The sequence below is a fragment of the Dipteris shenzhenensis genome, chromosome 21 (genome assembly GCF_047967505.1).
Source record: "Dipteris shenzhenensis isolate YYH24624 ecotype China chromosome 21, Dip_SZ_1.0, whole genome shotgun sequence".
Classification (NCBI taxonomy): domain Eukaryota; kingdom Viridiplantae; phylum Streptophyta; class Polypodiopsida; order Gleicheniales; family Dipteridaceae; genus Dipteris; species Dipteris shenzhenensis.
Genome location: NC_141616.1, coordinates 46,802,556 through 46,824,426, shown reverse-complemented (window position 1 = coordinate 46,824,426; position 21,871 = coordinate 46,802,556). Strand labels below are relative to the sequence as shown.

The 21,871-nt window shown below is 44.1% G+C and overlaps 1 protein-coding gene across 1 annotated transcript in view; it reads left to right on the top strand.

Annotated features, from left to right (window-relative positions):
• TAF2 (TBP-associated factor 2) overlaps positions 1-21,871 on the top strand; it is a 198,714-nt gene that overhangs the window by 45,519 nt on the left and 131,324 nt on the right. The window contains exons 5-7 of the mRNA XM_087392221.1: positions 1,696-1,895; positions 8,253-8,406; positions 8,538-8,622. Of these exons, the coding sequence (XP_087248347.1) occupies positions 1,696-1,895; positions 8,253-8,406; positions 8,538-8,622 (439 nt within the window). The remainder of the gene's footprint in view (positions 1-1,695; positions 1,896-8,252; positions 8,407-8,537; positions 8,623-21,871) is intronic.

The window sequence follows — 21,871 nt, the reverse complement described above, 5'->3', positions numbered from 1 at the left end:
TAGATGATATATCTTGTGTCCTACAAAAGGGGGCACAAGCACAAGTAATTTTCAACGATATGATGGCATAGAGTAAGGTTCTCAAGCAAACTAACAACATGAAAGGTACCAGGACATGGATCTTGGAGGAGCTCTCACCAATCAGCTCAGGCTGAGTTTGGGTCACCCCCTTTACAGCTAGGTGCTGCATTTCAGGTCATCACGTATCTATACCGAGTTAGGGAATATGGGGATTATACCTTGGGGCGTAGAAGGCTACCATGGATAGCTCTATCCTCTTCTATGGCACTTGCAGCAGGAGGAGACCAGAGGTGCTGGTATGCACGTACAGAGAGATGGTTTGAGCGATTGGGGCTCCACATGGATAGACTACCTCCCTTCCAGTACAGCATGGATGCTCTGTTTTCTCCCCTCTTATCACACGAGGTCAACCAGGTTATCCGTGAGGATCTACTATAGCTACACACATTTTGGACTTGGTTGGGACCGAGTGAACTTTCAGTGAAGCTTAGCTTCTATAGAGATCACTTCTTACATATCACAGCGGAGGGTTTCATTGACCCACCAGGATACACGCAGATTCACCTACCCCACTCGCTGAGGATCTCTCTTGGGCAGTTCCGGGTCTTTTCACCAGACTTCACATCGAGAGCGGTAGAGCAGAGCGACTACCCAGAGAGAGGCGCATATGCACATTGTGTGACATGCAGGAGGTTGAGACAGAGGAGCATTTCATCTTCAGGTGTCCTGTGTACTATGAGATCCGAGGGCGTTTCCATTGCCTCTTCAGGGATAGTTATGGGATTTTGGCCTGTTTCCTCTCCTACCCAGACCAGCGGTGTTTGGCAAGTTTCATTCATGAGGCACTTAGACACCGTGAGAGGATACTCCGAGCATGGAGACAGGAGCAGACTTCTTTCTCGGCTGATCCCTCTCAGAGCTCTATCACGGAGTTCTTTCAGCTAGATCACATGGATCCCCACGAGACGAGGCCTCGACATGACCATGACTCGGAGCTTGTGACCTAACAGCTCAGACAGAGGGTAGGCACACAGATCACACTTGGGGACATCCCCTCCTTGTTTAGAGTTGGAGCCCGACCGATGGGGGTCACAGTAGCCCTGGTCAGACGTAGAGCTACGATCAGGAGACGTGCCAGGACCGCACCTCTGAGTGGCCGACAACACTCTATTGAAGACTTCATGCCTCCACTGCCTCATCCGATGATGATGATGATATTGATGATGATGCTGAGATTGATATATAGTCGACCATTGACATGACTATGTTGTACTTAGGACTTAGTACTGCCATTTTGCATTTTTGCATTTTGCATTGGTATGGACGCTCGTTTAGTAGCTCCACTACCACAGCTTGTTGTATCAGGATTTTCAGAGTCTCATAGACCCATCGGTCTTCCGAAGACTTAAATAAACTCTCTCTCTCTCTCTCTCTCTCTCTTTAAATCCCTTGAACCTTTGGATTTTGGATAGCTCTCTGAAGGTACATATCAGGTATCACCGGTCCTTGAAGGTTGAAGCTTTGGTCTATGCAGCAAATTGAAAGGGGAGACTGGAAAACAGTATCGTTATGTTTTCTGCTGTAATTATAAGTTTTCTTATTTAACCTACAAATCAACGAAAGAAAGAATTCAATGATGGTTCTCTTTCTGATATAGAGTGTGAAAATTGCCAGGTTATGAACAAAGAAGGGATCCATCATAAAACTTATGTCTACAGTCTTGACATCCCCGTTGCAGCACAGTTTATATCACTGGTGGTTGCCCCATTGGAGTTGTATTCAGATCGTCAAAATGCATCCATTTCACATTTCTGCATTCCTGGCAATATTTCACAGCTTCAATGTACTGTTAGCTTTTTCCACTCTGTATTCAGGTTTGTGATTTAACTTTGGCCAGCTAGCCAAGTAAATTTGATTTTGGGTTGTTTTATGATTTTCAAATGATAGTATAAAAAGCTCAGGTCCTTTTAGAGATAAGAAAATGCTTATGGGAGGTATAAAGTCTGATTTTATTACCACACATCGTGGATTCCGTAGTTGGAGGGTGGTAAGGATCTTGGGTTGAGTCTCTGATTAACTTTTTGAGGCATACAAGATTATGCTCTAGTGTGGGCTTGCATATCCCATAAGTCTTATGATTGTGTCATTAGGTTTTTTGGCACATCTTCACATATACATTAATGTGGATAGCGTCAATTCATGTGTTATGATGAAATGTGTCAATTCTTCGGCGCCCACATGTTTACGAATAAGGTGGTCTTCCACACACTAATTCAAAGAATGTTTTGAAAAAATTTAGGCTTTAGTGCTTCCGATTTTGGAAATTTAATGTGTTTCGTTCCTCTGGAAAGTTCCTAGGAGACTTTACTTGGTAATTTATTTGTCCACCTATATCATTGGATAGGGCCTAGAAGATCTTACTGGTAATTTCTTTTTCCAACTATCCTACTACGTCATTTCATTGTATGGAATGATGTCAAAGAAAAATCTCAGAATTATGTAGTTACCTATACTTATGGCAACCTTGTGTGGGAGATACCTCTGTCTTGTTAGCCTAGCCGCATTGGTGGGGGGATCCTATTATCTTGCAGGGATTTGTGCTTATATGTCTGAAAGCCTCAAATGTAAAATTGCATATATCAAGTGGACCTTCTATTCTAGTGAAAAATTTTCTGTTTTTATCTCTTGTCAAATGGCATGGAGTTAAGATTGGTGTGGGAATGTCGGTGCTGGATGGGTTGGCTGCTGAAATAGTGGTAGTTTCCGTGTAGTCCGCAGTTGCAATGATAAAAGCATAGAATAAGATGAGGCTGTATGACAATAGATGTTGTTTTGGAAATGGAAGGGAGAGAATGCGAGACAATGGAGCTGAAGGAAGATGAACTGAAATTACAGCAATAAGAATGAAGTACAAGGCTAAGGATAGTCATAGAGACAAACCCTTAACTAGGGTGAACACATGTGTGGTGACTGACGCGGCCACAAACTCAACCTCTAACTAAGGTTAGGGGGACAAAAACTTAATAAAGGGAAAAAGCCTCTTATTACATAATATTGGTGATGGAGTGGCAATGTCACAATGTACAAGGTAAATATCAATGACCAAACGGGTATAAGCTCAAAGCTTTGCGAAAAACCTCAAACTTTGGACTAGGTAATGCTTTGATGAACAGATCTTCCACATTCTGTTGTGTAGGGCAGAGGACTAAGCTCATATCCCGTGCATTGTAGCTGCTTTTTGACATAGTGATAATAAATTTCATTGTGTTTCGTACGAGCATGAAACACATGATTTCACGCCACGGCAATGGCAATCTGACTGTGAGTGAGAATTGGAGTAGGGTCCTCCAATGATGCATGAAGATCGGCGAACAAATGCCTCAGCCAAAGACACCTGACTGTGGTTCTGAAGGCTGCCCTATACTCAGTCTCACAGGATGAGGTAGCAATTGTATACTTTTTCTTCCTTAACCAAGAATGCATGACTGTCCAAGAAAGAAACAGTTACCGACACTACTTGACTGCTGAGTATTAAAGTTACCAGCCCAATCCGAATTGCTGTAAGCAATGCAAATGGAAGTCACAGCCTTTTTGCATGCATCTTCCCACTTGCGTGACATTTTTTTTTTTTCAGCCACTCCATTATGCATGAGAGTGTATCATACCGTGCACTGATTTTTAATGCCTTTTTGAGCCAAAAATGTCAAAGCCTTGGACATATACTCCCTCCCTTGATTTGAACGGAGGGACTATAACCTGCATTCAGATTGCTTTTCTTCCAGGGCAGCAAAGTTCTTGAATACAGTGAATACTTCAGATTTCTGCCTTAAAGCAAACATCCAGGTAAATCTTGTGAAGTCATCTAAAGGTGACAAAATACAGATGACCTCAAAGAGATGGGGACCACAAACATCACTGTGTACGAGCAGCAATTCGGTTGCGGCCCGGAGTGCACCATCCTTTGGAAAGAAAATGTACGCATTTTCCCTAAAATACAGCCCTCACAGATTTGATTTGGAGGGGTCTCCAAATGAGGTAAGGCATCAACCATTTGAAATTTCTGCAATACTAAAAGGCTGCCATAAGTCTCATGCCCAAACGTGGCATGCCATAACTCTGCATCCGGCATAGCAGAGTAGATGAAGAAGCAACATACACTGAAAGAAAATTATTCTTTATCCCAAGGACAAATAAAGCATCTTGGAGTTGGAGATCAGAGCCATTCATGGCTATAAGCATGATTTCTCCAATCCCCTTAACTGGATAAGACGAATTATTGGCGCAGGAGACTCAAAAGTCAGCAGGTGCACTGGTTAACATGTGAAACAATGCTTTCGTGAAGTGATTTGAAGGGATGCATCGCTATCAAAAGACCATGTTTTTGCCTTCTCATGTATGGTGAAAGTGCGTGCTTTCCAACAGGCATCATGGCTGGACGTAAAGAATGCCCAACTTAGTTGACTATCTCTTCTTGTATCATAGGTTGAACCTTTAACAGCCATACCAGATTCCTTTTTCTTTTCCTTTGCAAGCCTCTTTGGGCACTCACTGAAGTGATGACCCAGCCTCTTACAATAATGGTATCTATCTTCCTTAAAGGCTTCCGACATCCTTTTTATCCTTCCTACTTGCATGTCTAGAAGCACTATAAACACTATGACTAGGGTCATGATTGGGTTGATATTTCTGTTGCCCTTATCTGTGGCTGAAAATGCTTGCTTCCCACTACAAGAATGTGATGACATATCCTTTCTAGTCTGATCGTGGTGCAATAAGAGTGCTACCAACCCTTGAAAAGGAGAGGATTCGAATGCATATTGGAGAGATTAAAAAATGGGCTGCAGCGTTTGAAGACACAGAGACAAGAAACTCAGCTGGATGCAGGTACCCTAGTAATTGACCGTGTATTGCAAAGTCTGGGTGGCTTGAAGCAATGTGACTAGTACGGAAGGAAGGGTTTATTCTCTTTCGACTTAGGAGGATGCACTAGGCAAAGCAAAAGATATTAGCCAATATGTGTGATGGTTGGATCTCTCTCTCTCTTTCTCTCTCTCTCTCTCTCTTTGCATCAACGCCCTATCTGAGCTGTTGTGTCACTGGCTCTGTGTCATGATCATGGCGGGGCCTCGTTGTGAGAGCCCGCATGTTCTGGCTAGAAGAACTCAGTGATCGAGCTCTGAGAGTCTATCAAGGAGGTGTGCTCCTGTCTCCGCGATCGAAGTAGATGCTCGTGGTGTCACAAAAAGTTCTTTATATAGAATCATACCTTTAAGGAGTTCAACCAATTCTGGTACTTTTAGTAGTGCGCCAGGAAACTCTGATGATGTTAGGAAATGTAGTATGAGATGTAATAATTTATGCTGGTTGAAACCATTGTTGGTCATAAAATGACCATTTGTAAAATAGCTGTAAAAGCTTTGGCATTATTGTTGCATGGACATGAATGTCCGCAGCTGAGGGGTGGACAAAATTGATAGGTAGATTTCGAGGATCCTAATTTTGAACTGCAACTAATAGAAACTAGGTGAAACTACGATATTCTATTTCTTAGGTCATGTTTTGCTTGCTAGAAGTAGTAGTGTAATTGATAGGTCGAAAATCCAAATTACGGCATGCGACCTAGTTTTGGTGTGGAAGGCATTGGAAAATTGATGTTGAGCAGCGAATGAAGGTTGTGAGTATCTTGGGGTTGGAAGAAGGTGGTGTTCATACTTTATGCTAGACTGGAGTCTTCCTTGTGTATGAGAGCCTCCTTTGATCGTTGTTCCTATATGCAGAAGCAGGAATCAATAGTGTGCATTGTAGAAGTTATGACCATTGCAAGATATTTTGATGAAGTTTATGAGTGTGCAGTATATGTTTATGTATTAGATGCGTATCATAAGGGTCACCCACGGTCCTGTGGTTTCTCTTGTCAACGTGGACTAGACTAGACCATGCAAAGGGCGATCTCATATACACTTTTAAGGACTTTGAGTGCATGAAGCAACCGCTACTCTCTTAAAGCCTTAATCCTTAAGCTATAAGTGAACGGTTCACCCACTATTTCCACATGCCACTGGCATAGTGCAACAAATGTAAAGGGCGATCTCATATACACTTTTAAGGACTCACAGTGCATGAAGCAACCGCTCCCACATGCCACTGGCATAGTACAAGAAATGTTGCTTCTAGGCCATGTTAGGCAGTATGGTCAGTCAAAATCTAATTGCCTTCCACTACATGCATACTCTTACTTATTACACACCATCCTGGAGGCAAGCTATGTTTGCCCTAATTCATTGAAGTTGCCTGCTTAGCATTGGACATGGGTAATTTAGCTTGTTAGGGATGCAAACTTAAGATTTTACAAAGGACAATGGTAAGATAATATATTAGTTGGTTGAGTTGAGTTTTAGGAACTAAAAGTAGAATCCTCTATTTTAGGAATTGAGGCATCAATTATTTGCTAGGTCATAGGTTCTTACTCATTATCATATGAAGTCTAATTCAGGATTCACATCAGTATTTCGGATTTGCGTACTGCTAGGATTACTTCCTAATGAATCCATATTGTATCTCATAAGTTGTTCAAAGAGGATTTTAGCTAGATTGGAATATTTAATTAATACAAAGCCCCGAACTGAATTGGATGTTATTACCTCCATAAAGGATGCAACCAGGGTCAACCAAGGGTAGGTTGATATTGTAAGGTGAGAATTTATAGAACGCTTAAAGACAGATGGCATTATTAGACCGTGAGACTATCTTAATTGTGAATTTAGGATAGGTCGCCACCCACCAATTGACCTACATCCCCCCTACCCCCCCCGCCCCCCCCCCCCCCCCAAAAAAAAAAAAAGAAAAAAAGCCATGTGGCATATGTCAGTGGAAGATTGGCATGGTCTTTTTGCATCTATGCCTAAAATTCATGAAGGGGCCTTAGAACTTAGAAGGGTTACCATAGATGGACGTGAGGAAGGCCTCTTGCCTTGGAGTAGGCTCTTTCATGAATACACCTTCATAGATTCTATGATACTTAGAGATTGCAAGGCTTTAAGCTTATTTTTTGAGGCACGTATGGCTTTAGTCCTAGAGTGTGCAAGGTCACTGAGATACTTTTTAATTGAAGGTATAAGGACTGACTAGTCCATAATCCTCATGGGCGGGACTCTCTCTCTGATCCCCCCTAATGGGCGAGGGCCTATACTTGGGACATCCGTTCTGAGCTGCCAGGCTCAAAATGGTCAGACCCCAAGCCCGGGGGTGGGTTGACATGTTGAGCCTATAGAGTCTGCTAGCTCTTCTTTCTATTGTAATCTTGTGTGTATATATAGTGGTGATGCTGTGTCACTTGTTCAGTTTATGGGTTGCTTCAGCTGCACTTACTAAAACATAATGTTTTATCCGAAGGAATCATAGGTCTGCAAGTTAGTTTTATGTTTCTTGCAACACGTTTATTCAGATTGCTTGTAATAACTTATGCTTCTAATTCCTCAACTTATACGGATTGTATGTTGAGTAAAATTGCTATCCCTATGAGCATATCCGAGCTATTAATTGCAGTATTACACATCAGTTGCAGTCTGCATGGTGAATATGTTCTAGATACTGCAGGGAAAATCTTGACGAGTGTGTTGAAATCGTCCCTTGGAGTCTAGAAGAATGGCAAAGTATGAGAATTCTCAAAACTCCAGATGGATTGATGATGATGTCCTTGTTGATGACATGGATGTTGAAGGAGGGTGCTTGATTTGTGGAAGCTCCCCCTGTATGAGATCTAATGCAGGAAGATTATACGTTTGCAGACAAGCTGTGTTGAGAGCATGATCTGATGCTAAGAGACTCTGATACAGAATTGTATATAGAACTTTGTAAGTACAAGAATGCTGTACGGAGAGGTCGAATTGTAATGGGAATATTGTGTTTTGGATCCAATGAAAGTGTTCTCATGAAACCCTCCAATGCTAACAATAATCAGATGTTTGGGTGCAACAGAAACTGTAATATGGTGATGATTATTTACAATTAAGGTTGTGTCTGAGTGTAGAGTGCACCCTTTGCAAACTCGGGTATGTTTACAAGTAACATGTACGATGAAAAAACTATTGCATTTGCTGTTAGCTTGCGCTTTCATAAGATCCCACGACTGTTGTATAATCTCAGAATCCAGTGACATTTGCTTTTGTTGTTTTGACTTTCGAAAGCTCTCCTTGTTGTCTATATAAGTAGGCTGCTCTATTCCACTGCAGTTTTTATGAAGACTATATGGGTGCTTCATTCCCCTTTGGGTGCTACAATCATGTGTTTGTGGATTCTGAGTACACAATGGCATCGGCTTCAGTCGGAGCAGCCATGTCTATTCTAAGCTTGCATCTTCTTGTTGATGAACGAGTCATTGATCAAGTACATATCCATCGTCTTGGCCTCAGTGATTGCTTTTCAGCTGATATCATGTTGTGCAGTATAGGCTAATAAAAAGTAAATTTAGTATTTGTCTATGATGACGTGTTTTTGTGTCTTGCAAATGTTGGCAGACCATAAGCACACGCATCAAGCTAGCTCATGCTCTGGCCCAGCAATGGTTTGGAGTTTACATCTCTCCAGATTCGCCAAATGATGGTATTCCCAACACAAGTTCTCTAATTTGCCTTCTGCGGTTACCATCTAACCAAAGCTGTACGAGTAGGTTGGTGACGTGTGCATAGTTTTTGGCACCTGATGAGATCATCAGGGCTGAAATGGAGGTGTCTGTGACATGTGAGCGACGCGTGTAGTTTGTAGCTTTCTAAGTCTAGTATTGTAAGTTGTACACCAGCTGTTTTGTTTGTTTTTGTGATGCTATAAAGATGGGGCTTTTGTAACATTCCTAAAGGATTCTCCTTCTAGTTCAATTGGACTAGACACTGATATAAAGGTATACTTGCTATCCACTACTGACCAACAACAGAAGACAGCGTAAGGCTGCTTCGAAATGCTCATCAACATGGAATATATCTCATGCGTGATCAAAAGCAATGTAACTGTAATTTCATTCCATCAGTTGGAGATTAGGGTCGAGAGAGAACACTTAGCAGCATAGTGGGTCAAAGAAGGATCCACACTCCTATCTTTAACTTTTTTCAAATTTTATTATTCATAATACTCGTGTTTGATCTCATAACACCTACTTTCTCCATCATTTGTTATGTAAACTCAAGTATGTGCATATTATAATGGAAAACTTTCACATCAATGTAAAATTGAAAATGGTTTCGGGTATTAAAATGATATTAAGGGTTTCAGGGCATGGTACTATGGTTTTTGATTTATAGATCATCGAGTCAATATAGCATATAATTATTTGTGGATGAAGAAGGAAAAGGACCTGGAAATTAAAAGATGACCAATTGTTTGAGTTGTCATTTGACACTTTGAATGATAGAGCTGTTGTCTGCAACTAAGATCACTCTCCACTCTATATTCTTTGCCTTTTCATTCCTTGAAGTGTGCAAGAGCAATCAAGCAGTGTACAGTCAAGCATATTGTTCCTTCACTTTCCGTCCTAGGAGTTGTGCAAGGAAAGAAAGTGACATCCAGACTCTAGTAGAGGAGAGTGTGATTTCTAGATATTGTACATGTGGTGGAGCTTTAGTTTTGTTTGGGCTGTGTATATTCAGATCTACATTACCTCATCTCTCTCTCTCTCTCTCTCTCTCTCTCTCTCTCTCGTGCTGTGACCTATTCTTGGTTAAACATTGCCTTAGCTAATGTGCATTGCATGCATGTTTAAAGCTCTTACATGGTGTGTCATCTGTATCTCCTATCATTTTGAGCTTGTACGCTTTGATTCAAAGAAGCTCTTCACTTTTAGATGTCTTGTGTGCTATGAGATCTAAGGCCATCACCACTGTCTTTCAGAGATAGTTTCATACCCCTCTCCAAACGATGGAGCAGGAGACGAGGTGGAGCTGTGTGAAGTTGATGAGGGTGGTAGAGGTGAGGGTAGACCAATGTGAAGTCGACAAAGGTGCATATCAGGTGGTGCTTGCATTGGGACATCATGAGCTCACATTTGTGTGCTAGACATTTGGATCTATGATGGCAATAGGCGGCTTCCCCTCAGATAGAACCCCCACCCAATGGCCTTGCTAAGTATTATGCTGAAATAATGGCTCAATAGCTCAAGCAAAATCAAGTACAAAACATATGCTATCAGAGATAGGCTACTCAGAAACCGAAACCTGGCACTGTGGTGGCTCATCTGTGAGTGGTGAAAATGTCTCCGATATGCCTCTGTCGGGGTGTCTCACGCTGTGGTGGTAGAGGGGAACGTGGTCTCCTCAATCTCTGAACCTGCTGAGCTATGTTCAGAGTGGACATGCCACTGTGTCTGGTAGCCTCTGTATCCTGTGGTCTAGTTGCCTCGTGTTGCACTTTGATATGTCATAGCAGAGTCTCCTTGTGTCAGCGCATCTCAAGCAGATAGCGCCCAATGCAGACCTGATCATGGAAGTGGATCAATCGTGATAGTGAGCCGAAGCCACTCCCATCCTGATAGAGGTAGTGGTATCGTCCCCTGATCTCATAGTAGGCTGCGCAGGCACATAGAAAATGCTCCTCTGTCTCAATCACTCCCAGTGTGCATAGCATGCAGATTCGTTGCTCTGGGTATATGTGCTGCTCTCCCTTTCTCAATCCTTAGCTGATGGGATGAAACCTGCATTTGTCCAATGGCAATCCTCAATGCATGTGAGACTCCTCTGTCCTCGAGATATTGGGATCTGATAATGAATACCTCCTCTGATACTCTCAGGAAGTGGTCGCAGTAGAACAGGGCCTTGGTGGGGAGCTCCTGATCGCTCCCCCAAGTCCGAGATGTCTAGAGCTGGTTTAGATCTAACCATATGATACGGTTAATCTGATCTCGTGGGATTGACTCAGGGGGTGCATGCATGTTGTACTGAAAGGGGGGAAGCCGGTCCATCTGAATCCCGTGCCTAGCAAACCATGCGGATATATGTGCATACCTTGTGTCTGCTCCACTCTCAATCGAGGTAAGTCCCAGAGTCTATGAATGAATGTCAATGTTTGGAACATGGCATCAACCTGCAGTGGTGTCATGGTGAACTTGAGCGAGAGATGTATCAACATTCGCGGGAGGCCTCGCGGGCCTATGGGACAAAGACTCCTCTGTCCTCAAGATACCGGGGTCTGATCATGAATCCCTCCTCCGATACTCTTAGGAAGTGGTCGCGGTAGAATTGGGTCTTGGTGGGGAGATGTATGGAGCTGGAGGAGATCTAACCGTATGATACAGTTAATCTCATCTCGTGGGATCGACTCAGGAGGTGCGTCCATGCACTACTGAAAGGGGGGGAAGCCTATCCATCTGAATACCGTGCCTAGCAAACTATGTGGATATACGGCCTGCCCAGCTCTTTACTAGTCATCCTGATGAGTCCAGGGTCAGCCTCGGTAATCTCTATTGAGGTAAGTCCCAAATTCTATGGAGGAATGTCATTGTCTGAAAGATGGCACCTGAAAACAGATTCAACAAATCCTAAACTGCCTTTTGGAATCAAATCGTAGCAACTTAGCATTGGGGCAGATCGTAGCATAGAAAATGCCACCCAGAGCAATTCACAACAAATCTAGAGCTCAGTAGAGGGCAGGAAATCTGAATCGCAATAGGTAACAGCAGTATCTCACCCTCAAAAACAGGTTCCGCATGCCAAGAACTAGTAAATATGGTGCTGGAATCAACTGTACAACACCTTGAGAAGCGTACAAGAGTAGAGGAAGTGATTCACAGCAAGAAAAAGGGCATTGGAAGAGAGAGAAGAAGATAGTACACAACACTAGTGTAACCGGCCTTCAAGAAACTAAAGGGCAGTAATCCTTGTCTACTCAATCATAAACCTCATAAATATGTCCCTTTGGCCTTTCCCTAGGCACACCCTTTGCTTTTGAGTGCGTGCTTACGCCTGTGGGGACTATAAAAGACTCCAAACACAAGAAAAGCACTGCAGCTAACTTCAAAATGAGAAACAGCAACAAAAAAGAAGACACTAACCAAGTACCCGGCTGTCCATGGCAGAGGGGCGAGGTTAGTCCTCGTGCCTATCCCCGAAGTAGGCTCCCAACAGGGTGCAGGTGCCTTCCAGCCTTACGGAGAAGAGAGAGAGAGAAAATAAAGAAGGCGGAAGGGAGACAGGAAAGGGCTGAAGAGGAACACATGCTTGCAGATCTGCCCCAAAGCCTCAACCTTGGGATCCAGGCCTCGAACCTCGCTTGCAACCAGCCACAAAAACACCTCGGGATCTGTGCATGTGCCTCAAGATGCATGCCAAGGAGTTTGTACAGTAGCCTTGGGGGCCGTACCTGAGGTCCATACAGATCCATACGGTTGTATGGACTGCAATAAATGCGCTGTACACTGTCTCGAAATGTGTGCCAGCAGTCGTACATTGCCTCAAGCTGTGCGCTAGCAATTGCACATTGCCTCGAGATGTGCGCTAGCAGCCGGGCTGCCTCGAAGTGTGCGCAAGGGCTGTAGGAAGAGCCACAGCAGCAGCCGAACAGCAACAAGAGGCATCCAAAAAGTCAAAATCAGCTTAGAGTGCTTCTACTAGGCTTGGAATGCCCCAGGAGGGTGAGGGGAGACTCGAGAGAGATGGTAGGGGGTAGAAGGGCATGCACTTGCATGCATGACAAATGGCCCTTCATTAAAGCTCTAATCCACTTGACCAACGACAACGTTGGTTGTCCTTGGGCCCAACTTTTAGACCCCTCTCTAGTGCCTATGCCTTGCCCCTAGGACCTAGTGGTGCACTTAGAAATTGCTCCTAGGGACTTCTAGGAAGGCTACATGTCCTCTAGCCAGTCCCTCACGGCCAAACCAGCCCTTCATTAAAGCTCTAATCCACTTGATCAACGACAACGTTGGTTGTCCTTGGGCCCAACTTTTAGACCCCTCTCTAGTGCCTATGCATTGCCCCTAGGACCTAGTGGTGCACTTAGAAATTGCTCCTAGGGACTTCTAGGAAGGCTACATGTCCTCTAGCCAGTCCCTCATGGCCAAACAATTACTAGACTTAACCACGGTTAACCTTGGGTTAAGCGTGGGTTGAGCTACAAAAATACTTTACATCACTTTTCACAAGCCCGTGACATACGGTCCTCTTAAAACAACAAACTACCCAGGTTGCTGCGAAAAACTTACAGTGAGAATAAAGAAAATAGGCAGAAGTAGCCCATACCAAAATATACATCATTTGTAAAATACCACCTTGCAATGAAAATATGGTCTAGGAGAGCGTGTGAGTCCAGCCATAGATCAATGCATCCTCTGTGGGGAGTGTCTAGAACACCCATCATGGAGACCTCACGGTAGAAATACTGTCAGCAAGCAGTATCTCGGGTGAGAGAATCGGTGCATGAGCATTTTGAATCGAGAAAGGGGAGCTGCTACCCTCCTCTCGAGCACCAGGCAATGCTCCAGATCTCTGCTCTGCTAAACCCGTAGGAGTCTGCACCTCAGTGGACTCGAGCTGAAATGCATCCAGGTAGAGTTGCCAAATCTGAGGTGATTTTGCTAGATCAACCTCCTCCATCCACTTCGCATCCAGTGCAGGATAGTTCTTGAACTTCACCAGGTAGCGACCGGAAACTCTACCTTTTACTTTTCTTACCATATGTGCCAAAATCTGTTCCGGAACCAACATTTCATCCAACTCTTCAACCTTGGGCTAATCCCTATGAAGTGGGTCAGCAGGCACATCGCCATGGAAAGGCTTCAGCATACTCACATGAAAGGCATTGTGTATGGTCCATTTAGGTAAGCGACATCATTAATCCTTTCAAAAACCTAGAAAGGACCATAGTACCTCATCTTTAGCTTTGTGTACAATTTCTCCTTGCCTTTCATTTTGCTAAGTCGTGCTCTGGAAACGCAATCTCCCTCGCGGCCTTCATTCACGAGGGAGTCCGACATAGAGAGTACTTACTCAGGCGACGGGGCTTGGCCACATCATCAGACACCTCTCAGAGCAAGATCACAGAGTTCTTCCCATCGAGTGACATTGATCGTCCAGTCTCTAGCCGCAGACCGTGACAGAGACCCCGACCCGATGATCGCAACACGACATACGAGACATTGAGGGGCCACACAGATCACTTTGGGGGACCTCCCGTCATTGTTTAGGCCCGGGATACGTCCCACGGGAGTCACGGTGGCTCTGGTCTTGCGTCGAGCCTCGTCTAGAAGACCAAGATGCACGGCACCCCTTGACGGGCACCAGCGTCCCATCATCGGCTATGCACCAGCTAGGGCGACATGACATATGGAGGATTCCGCTCCGCTCCAGTCCTTTCTTTTCATTGTTACATCCAGATGTATTTGATTATGTATGATCAGACTTAGGATTCAGCACGGGTGATCATGCTCGTTTCAGTAGCTCCACCCTTACTGTGATTTGTATAAGGTTTTCTTTCAGTGTCATAGACCCATAGGTCTTCCGAAGACTCTAATAAAATTTCTTTCTTTCTTTCTTTCTTTCTTTCAAGAGTAACTCGCGACGATGCTTATATGCTGCCTGTTTGTGTTTCTTCTTGCTTTTTTGGAGGGCTGTTTTGACCTTCTGGTAAGCAACATCTAGACTTTCCACAAATCTATCCGCTTCAAAAATCTTCCCTTTCGCATGCAGGATGGGAGGTACCTTCTCTTCTCTTGCCACAATTTCAAAGGGTGCTTTCCTTGTGGATGAATGTACAATGTTGTTGTATGCAAATGCAACAAGTGGTAGAAATCGCTCCCATTTCGATTGCTGATCCGAAACATAGCACTTGAGAAGATCAAGGGCAGTGAAGTTGGCTTTTTCTGACTGCCCATCATATTCAGGATGGAAAGAGGATGAGAAATTCAGCGTGGTACCCATATTCTCAAAGATACCCCTCTAGAAAAGACTTGTCATCCGCGGGTCTCGATCACTGACAATTGATTGATGCATCCTGTGATGTTTGAACACATGAGACATAAAAAGTCTCGCCATCTGTTTTGCAGTACTCTTCTTCCGTACAGGAATAAAGTGGGCTTGCTTGCTGAATCTACAAATAATGGTCCATATCCCATCATGTCCCGATGATGTACGAGGAAGATCGAAGATAAAATCCATGGCAAAGGTTTCCCAGGGTCGATCGGGAATAGGTAAAGGCTGCAGCAGTCCAGCCGGCTTCTGTCTGTAATATTTCACCTTCTGGCAGGTGATGCATGTCCTGACATATACCTCGACATCCTTCCTAAATGTTGACCAAAAGAAATAATGCTCCACAGCTTTGATGGTGGCATTAATGCCTCTATGTCCTGCATAGGGTGGGGCATGACTCTTTGTCAAAACTTTTGGCCTCAACTGTCTCGTGACACATGTTTGCCATGTATCATTAGAAAACCCTCCTCTATAGTATAGTGTTCATGCCTCTGGCCATTGACCAATTGATCATAAATCCGTGCAAAATCACCATCATTGGCATATTTATCCTTCATGGCATCAAGCATCATCATGATATGCAATGGTCACGGCTGAAACTGCGGCTAAACAGACACTACATCTAGGGTGGGCTTTCGTGAGACTGCATCTGCAACAACATTCTTCTTCCCAGGCACATGCACAATCTGAAAATGAAACATAGAAAGAAAATTTTCCCACCTCATATGCTTCTAAGACAACTTTCTTTGAGTGAGGAAGTACCGCAAGGAGGTGATCGGTCTGAACATGAAAATCAGCACCTAAAAGATAATGCTTCCAGGTTTAAGGAGCATGTATGACAGCCAACATCTCTTTCTCATGGATGCCGAAATTCATTTCAGCATCCTGGAGCACTCTACTCTCGTATGCCACCACTCTACCATCGTGCATAAGTTCCCCGCCTACGCTGTCCCCACATGCATATGTTTGTACAGGGAAAGGCTTGCGAAGATCAGGCAATATGATAACAGGATCGGAGCATAGCTTCTCTTTCAGATTCTCAAAAGCTGCAATTTCTTTGGGACCCCATCTGAAAGTGACCCCTTTCTTCTGTAAGGCACGGAGTGGTGATGCAACTTTGCAAAATACTGGATAAATCTCCTGTAGTACGAGCACAAGCCTAGAAAGCTACGTACTTCATGGATGTTCTTCAAGTGTGGCCAATTGCTGATGGCCTCCACCTTGGCGGGGTCCATTCTCACTCCATCATAACTCCATCCTTGGAAACAATGTGCGCGGATCTCATGCATGAAAAATTTGCTTTTCTTGGCATTGACAGGCAACTTATGCTTTGAAGCTGCTCAAAAACAATTGCCAGCTACTTCTTATTTTCAGCCTCATCTTGAGAGAACACGATGATGTCATCAAAGAAAGGGCCAACAAAGGCTCGGTGTTCTTTAAAAATCTTGTCCATCATTCTATTGAAGGTGTCAGGTGCATTCGTTAACCGAAATGGCATGACAAGAAACTCATACAGACCAAATGTGGTACGAAATGCTGTTTTGTGCACATCCTCTGGCTGAATTCTGATCTGGTGATAACCACTCTTCAGATCAACGCAGCTGAACATCCCAGAGCCTTGTAACCTATCCAAAATATCATCTATCTTGGGTATTGGGAATATGTTCTTAAATGTAATTTTGTTGAGAGCTCGGTAGTCAATGCACATCCACTAGGATCCATCCTTCTTCTTGACCAAAAGCACGCGTGAGCAGTAGGGTGAAGAGCTGGGCTGAATCAGCCCTTTCTCCAACAGGTTCTTGACATGGTTCATAATTTCCTCTTGCTGGGCTACATTGACCTTGTAAGGAGGTCTGTTAGGTGGGCTGCTACGAGGGATTATGTCTATCATATGGTCTTCTAGCCTTTCAGGGGGCAACTCCTGTGGAAGAGAGTATGAAAAACACTCCTTAAACTGAAAAATAAAATCTGTCCGCTGCTTTCCAGCTTAGAAAAATGAGACTCTTTGTCTACTGACTTCTTTTCAGATGCAAACACTAAGTACTCTGAAAGGTGCTTTTTCATTACATTGCCAATGGCAGATGGGGATGGATTCTCTCTTCAGCTTAGCATCAAGAACGTGGGTTTTGCCACGGTGTGTGATTGTGATTGTTTTATTCTTCGTATCCAAAACAGCCCCAACACAAAAGTGCCAGGGTATTCCTAGTAACACATCACAACCATTCAACGGCATAATATAGAACTCTTCCGTGTCCACGTAGCTGTGAATATGCATCCTCAGTTTACCTATCACTGGAGTGACTGATTGGCTGAGCCCCGGGCAAGCCATTTCCGCATCACACAAAGGACCCATCTCTTCTGTCCGTATTCCCAATTTTCCAGCCAGCTCTAGATAAATGAAGTTGGCCTTGGCTCTCGGATCAAAAAACATCAAAGCTGTTTGGTCTCTTATCTTGCCCCATGTCCGACATAACTCTGTAGCATCTATATTCTGAACAGCCCCGATCAAATCTGGCAAGAGACCAGCAGTGGGTTTAGGCTTCTTATTCTTCTGATCATTGCTCTTCTTTTCCTTATGCTCATCCTGCTCCATAGGAGGGAACTTCCTCTTCTTGTGTGGCCACTCAAAAGCCCTGTGGCTCTCTTCCTTGCAAATGTAACACTTGTTGGCATCATAAAGAATTTGTTTTTCTTCATCTAACATACGGGTTCGAGACGGTACTCATCTCTGTCTTGCAACAAACTTTGCTTTCATAGTCTGCGAGAACTTTTTGTACTTCTTACAAGATTCCATCTTGCTGCCCTTTAACTTCGATGTTTCTTGTTGACTACCTCTGAACCCATAAACTTTCCCTTGCATGAGTGCGTAAGCGGTAGTGGCATGCTCAATCAACTCGGACATATTGGAGACCTTGGTCTTTGTGTAGTAGTCCCGAATCTCCTTAGGCAGCGTGCAACAATACCTTTTAATTTGCTCGGACTGCGGTATATGCCTGTAAGAATTTATTGGCAACAGGGCTTCCCAAAACTTCTTATTGTAGTTTTCGAAATTTCTGCAATTTGCCGCATCTAGCTTATTCCAAGTGGTCATGATATCTACCTCGAAAGTGGTAGTTAACCATGCGGCTGAGAACACCTGTTTAAATTCAACCCATGCGGTAGGTGCTCTACCCTGGAAAAGTAAGTTGGTCCTTCAAAAAGGTGGCTGCCTTTCGAACTTTAGAAGGCTGTGTGAAGTGTCCACCTGAGTAGGCGGCATCAAACTGTAGCACAAATGTCAGAGCGTTCAATTTGTCCGCCATCCCATTGAAGGTTTCAAACTTCACAACGGCCCCTCCCTCGTAGTCTTTTAGGTTGCCTTTAGGGGTGAGGTTATCATAAACGGGGGGCTGTAAAAAGGGCGGAGTCATCATTGCTCCCACATTTTGAGCCATTCCACTCGTACGCATGGTGGGGTTAATCATTCCAAGTCCCACTCCCTGCATCTGTGGCAGATTCCAAGTATTGCCCATCATCCCAGGCATACCTGTCTACATCTCGGGCTGCATCCCAAGATTTGAGTACATCAGATTGGCATTTGCAGGGGGCATTCCACCCATCATATGCTGGAAATTCTGCATTTTGGGCTGCATGCTGCCCACATAGCTGCCTAGCATTCTGGGCCCTTCTGTGGGCTGTCCCACCATTGCCTGAAAAACTGATCCCGCTCCAAAGTATCCTGGATGGATCATGGGCTGAGGGAGGACTTGCTGGCCTTGATCGACTGAATGAAAATTATTGGCATTACCCGCCGCGATAGGCATGCCTGTGGGCATCTCTGGTGGCCGTCCAGTGAAAGATACATGCCTATGAGTCTTCTTATGCTTCTTTTGCTTCTTCTGAGATGTCTTTTTGCTTCCAGGAGGAGCAATAATGGTAGGAGGAGCTTGCATAATCTCCATGAAAGTCTGCTGCAATTGTGACAAGGCTCCCACTTCGTAGCTGAAAAAGGGCATCTACCTCATCCTGTGAGTCCTCAGTGGCATGCTCAGGAGAAGCAGGATGTGCCCCACTGTCCTGCTCCTTATCACCCGCACTGGTACTCTGCTGCTCCTCAAAACTCTTTGATGCTTTGTATTCCTCTTGCCCCTCCTGCTCGCAGATGGTGAACAACCTCTCACGGTGTAACGTGCTTGCTGGAATTGATGGCTGTAGCAAAAATTTCAATGAAGGTGTCCTTCACCCAACACTACCAAGGCTCACCTCTATAGGAAGATGGTGACGATCCCGGCAATGGAACCATTGTAATCGGCCTTCAAGAAACTAAAGGGTAGTAATCCTCGTCTACTCAATCATAAACCTCATAAATAGCCACAATGCAAGCTTCAGTCACTTCAATCACTTAACATTATTTAGAAATAAACTTCAACAACACCAATGGGGAGGCTACAATGCCCCCGCTCAGTGAAAACAATACACAATACACTCACTGGTCTTAAATGCCTTGGGGCCCCTTTCGGTATTTATTTAATGCCTTTGAATGGAAATGCTTTACACCAGGTTTTCGCCCCTGCGTTGTTCCTCTCTACAAATCCTCTGTCTGTCTTTTGGGCATCTAATCCAAGTGTACCACTCGAATCCAACTGGCAAGGCAATCTTAGGCATCTACTTCTGACCTGACTTAATTGAAAGGCATCCAGGCATCCAAATCACTAGCAAACTGTACCCAGGCAGCCTCAAGGCTTTCACAAGCAACATACTGTCCCTTTGGACTTTCCCTAGGCACAACCTTTGCTTCTGAGTGCTTGCTTATGCCTGTGGGGACGAGAAAAGACTCCAAACACAAGAAAAGCACTGCAACTAACTTCAAAATGCGAAACATCAACGAAAAAGAAGACACCAACCAAGTACCCGTTGTCCATGGCAGAGGGGGGAGCTCAGTCCTCGCTCTTATCCCCTAACCAGGCTCCCGAGCAAGGTGTAGGTGTCTTTGAGCCTTAGGGAGAAGAGAGAGAAAGAACAGAAAGAAGGCAAAAGGGAGGCATGAAAGGGCTGAAGAACACATTCTTGCAGATCTGCCCCAAAGGCTCAACCTTGGGATCCGAGCCTTGAACCTCGCTTATAACCAGCCACAAAAACACCTCGAGATGCGTGCCAAGGAGTCTGTACAGCAGCATTGGACATTGTGTCTCAGGTCTGTATGGCTTTACAGACTACAATAAATATGGCGTACACGGTCCCGGAATGCGCACCAGTAGTTGCACACTACTTGGGATGCGTGGCAGTAGTCGGACTGCCTCGAAGTGTGTGCAAGAGTTATAGGAAGAGCCAAAGCAGCAATCAAACAGCAACAAGAGCCAGCCAAAAAAATCAGCCTAGAGTGCTTCTGCTAGGCCTCGAATGCTCTAGGAGCTCTAATCCACCTGACCAAGGATAACGTTGGTTGTCCTTGGGCCCAACTTTTAGATCCCTCTCTAGTTCCTATGCCTTGCCTAGTGGTGCACTTAGAAATTGCCCATAGGGACTTCTAGGAAGGCTACACTTCCTCTAGCCAGTTCCTCACGGCCAAACCATTACTAGACTTAACCATAGTTAACCCTAGGTTAAGCATGGATTGAGTTACAAAATACCTTACATCACTTTTCAGGTCCCCGTGACAACTAGGGCCGTAAATAAGAGCTAGACCCCCCAAAGGCTTTATTACAATAGAAATAAACTTTGTACAACTGGCTCTGAGAAGAGCATGAAGTTGAGTACAATCTTGAATGAATCTAGGAGCTCTAGGGTCCCTTCTTTTATAGACTTGGCCTAGCTAAAAGCTAGACCTAGAGCCCACGGAACTAGTACAAGAAGAGCCACTAGAGGTGGAAGAGAGGAGGAGATTCTCCAACCAGAACAGATTGCATATCACACAGAAAGGAAAGGGCGGAGAGGCAAGGTCATCCGCAAAAGTTTAAGAACTATTCGGCACTTGTGGATAGATGAGGACTTCTTTTTAGAATATCCTCAAGTTTGCAATGATATTAGGAAGCTTTTTAGTTGACGACAACTGATTAGAAGCCGAGGGGATGTCACCATTTGGTATTTCTCTCAAGAAATAAAGTATAATCTTTATTAGAATTGACTTTGGTCAAATAATGTTGACTTTGGTTAACTAAGAATAAGTTTTGCTAGCACTGCCTTCTAGGCAGTGCTCTAGTTACTTTTTTGTTAAAAAATGTCCCACACACTTTGTTGCCAAGTGGCCTCCTTTTATTTTGGTTCTTTCTCTCTCTCACACACACACTCACTCACACACACTTTCTTTTTTTAAAGAACTTTCTCTCTCTCTCTCTCTCTCTCTCTCACACACACACACACACACACACACACACACACACACACACACACATATTTTTTTTTTGGTGAGAAGAAATATTTTATTGCTATGAAATAATTACATTCATAGGTACTCTAAAAGCGGAGTAACTACTACTTAACCGAAAATCTCAGTATAAGCCATATATACATCATGATTAATCAAATGAGTCTGAAAGCAATCATAAAACGATTGCTGCAGAGATCGTTTGAAAAAAACGAAAGATGGAAAAGTAGGATTACCAAAGACTCTATGATTTCTGTCCATCCATAGAGTCCAAAGTGCCCAGTAGCGCACCCAAACAAAAAATAAATCAAAACCCTGTCTAGCGGGATGAAAGCCAAATAACTAGAAGAACCTGCTAAAAGTAACAGTAGGAAATCTCGCTCGAAGCCCTTGACGAATGAGAGCGAGGAAATCATAAGTATGTGGATAGTGCCAGAAAATGTGAGGCACAGATTCAGTAGACATCGGTGGCAAACAGCCGGGCCAATATGTCTATGTGCAAGTAATTGCCCAGATGGAAAAATGCCAAGTAGGACTCGCCAGAGAAAAAGCTGTTGCCGAA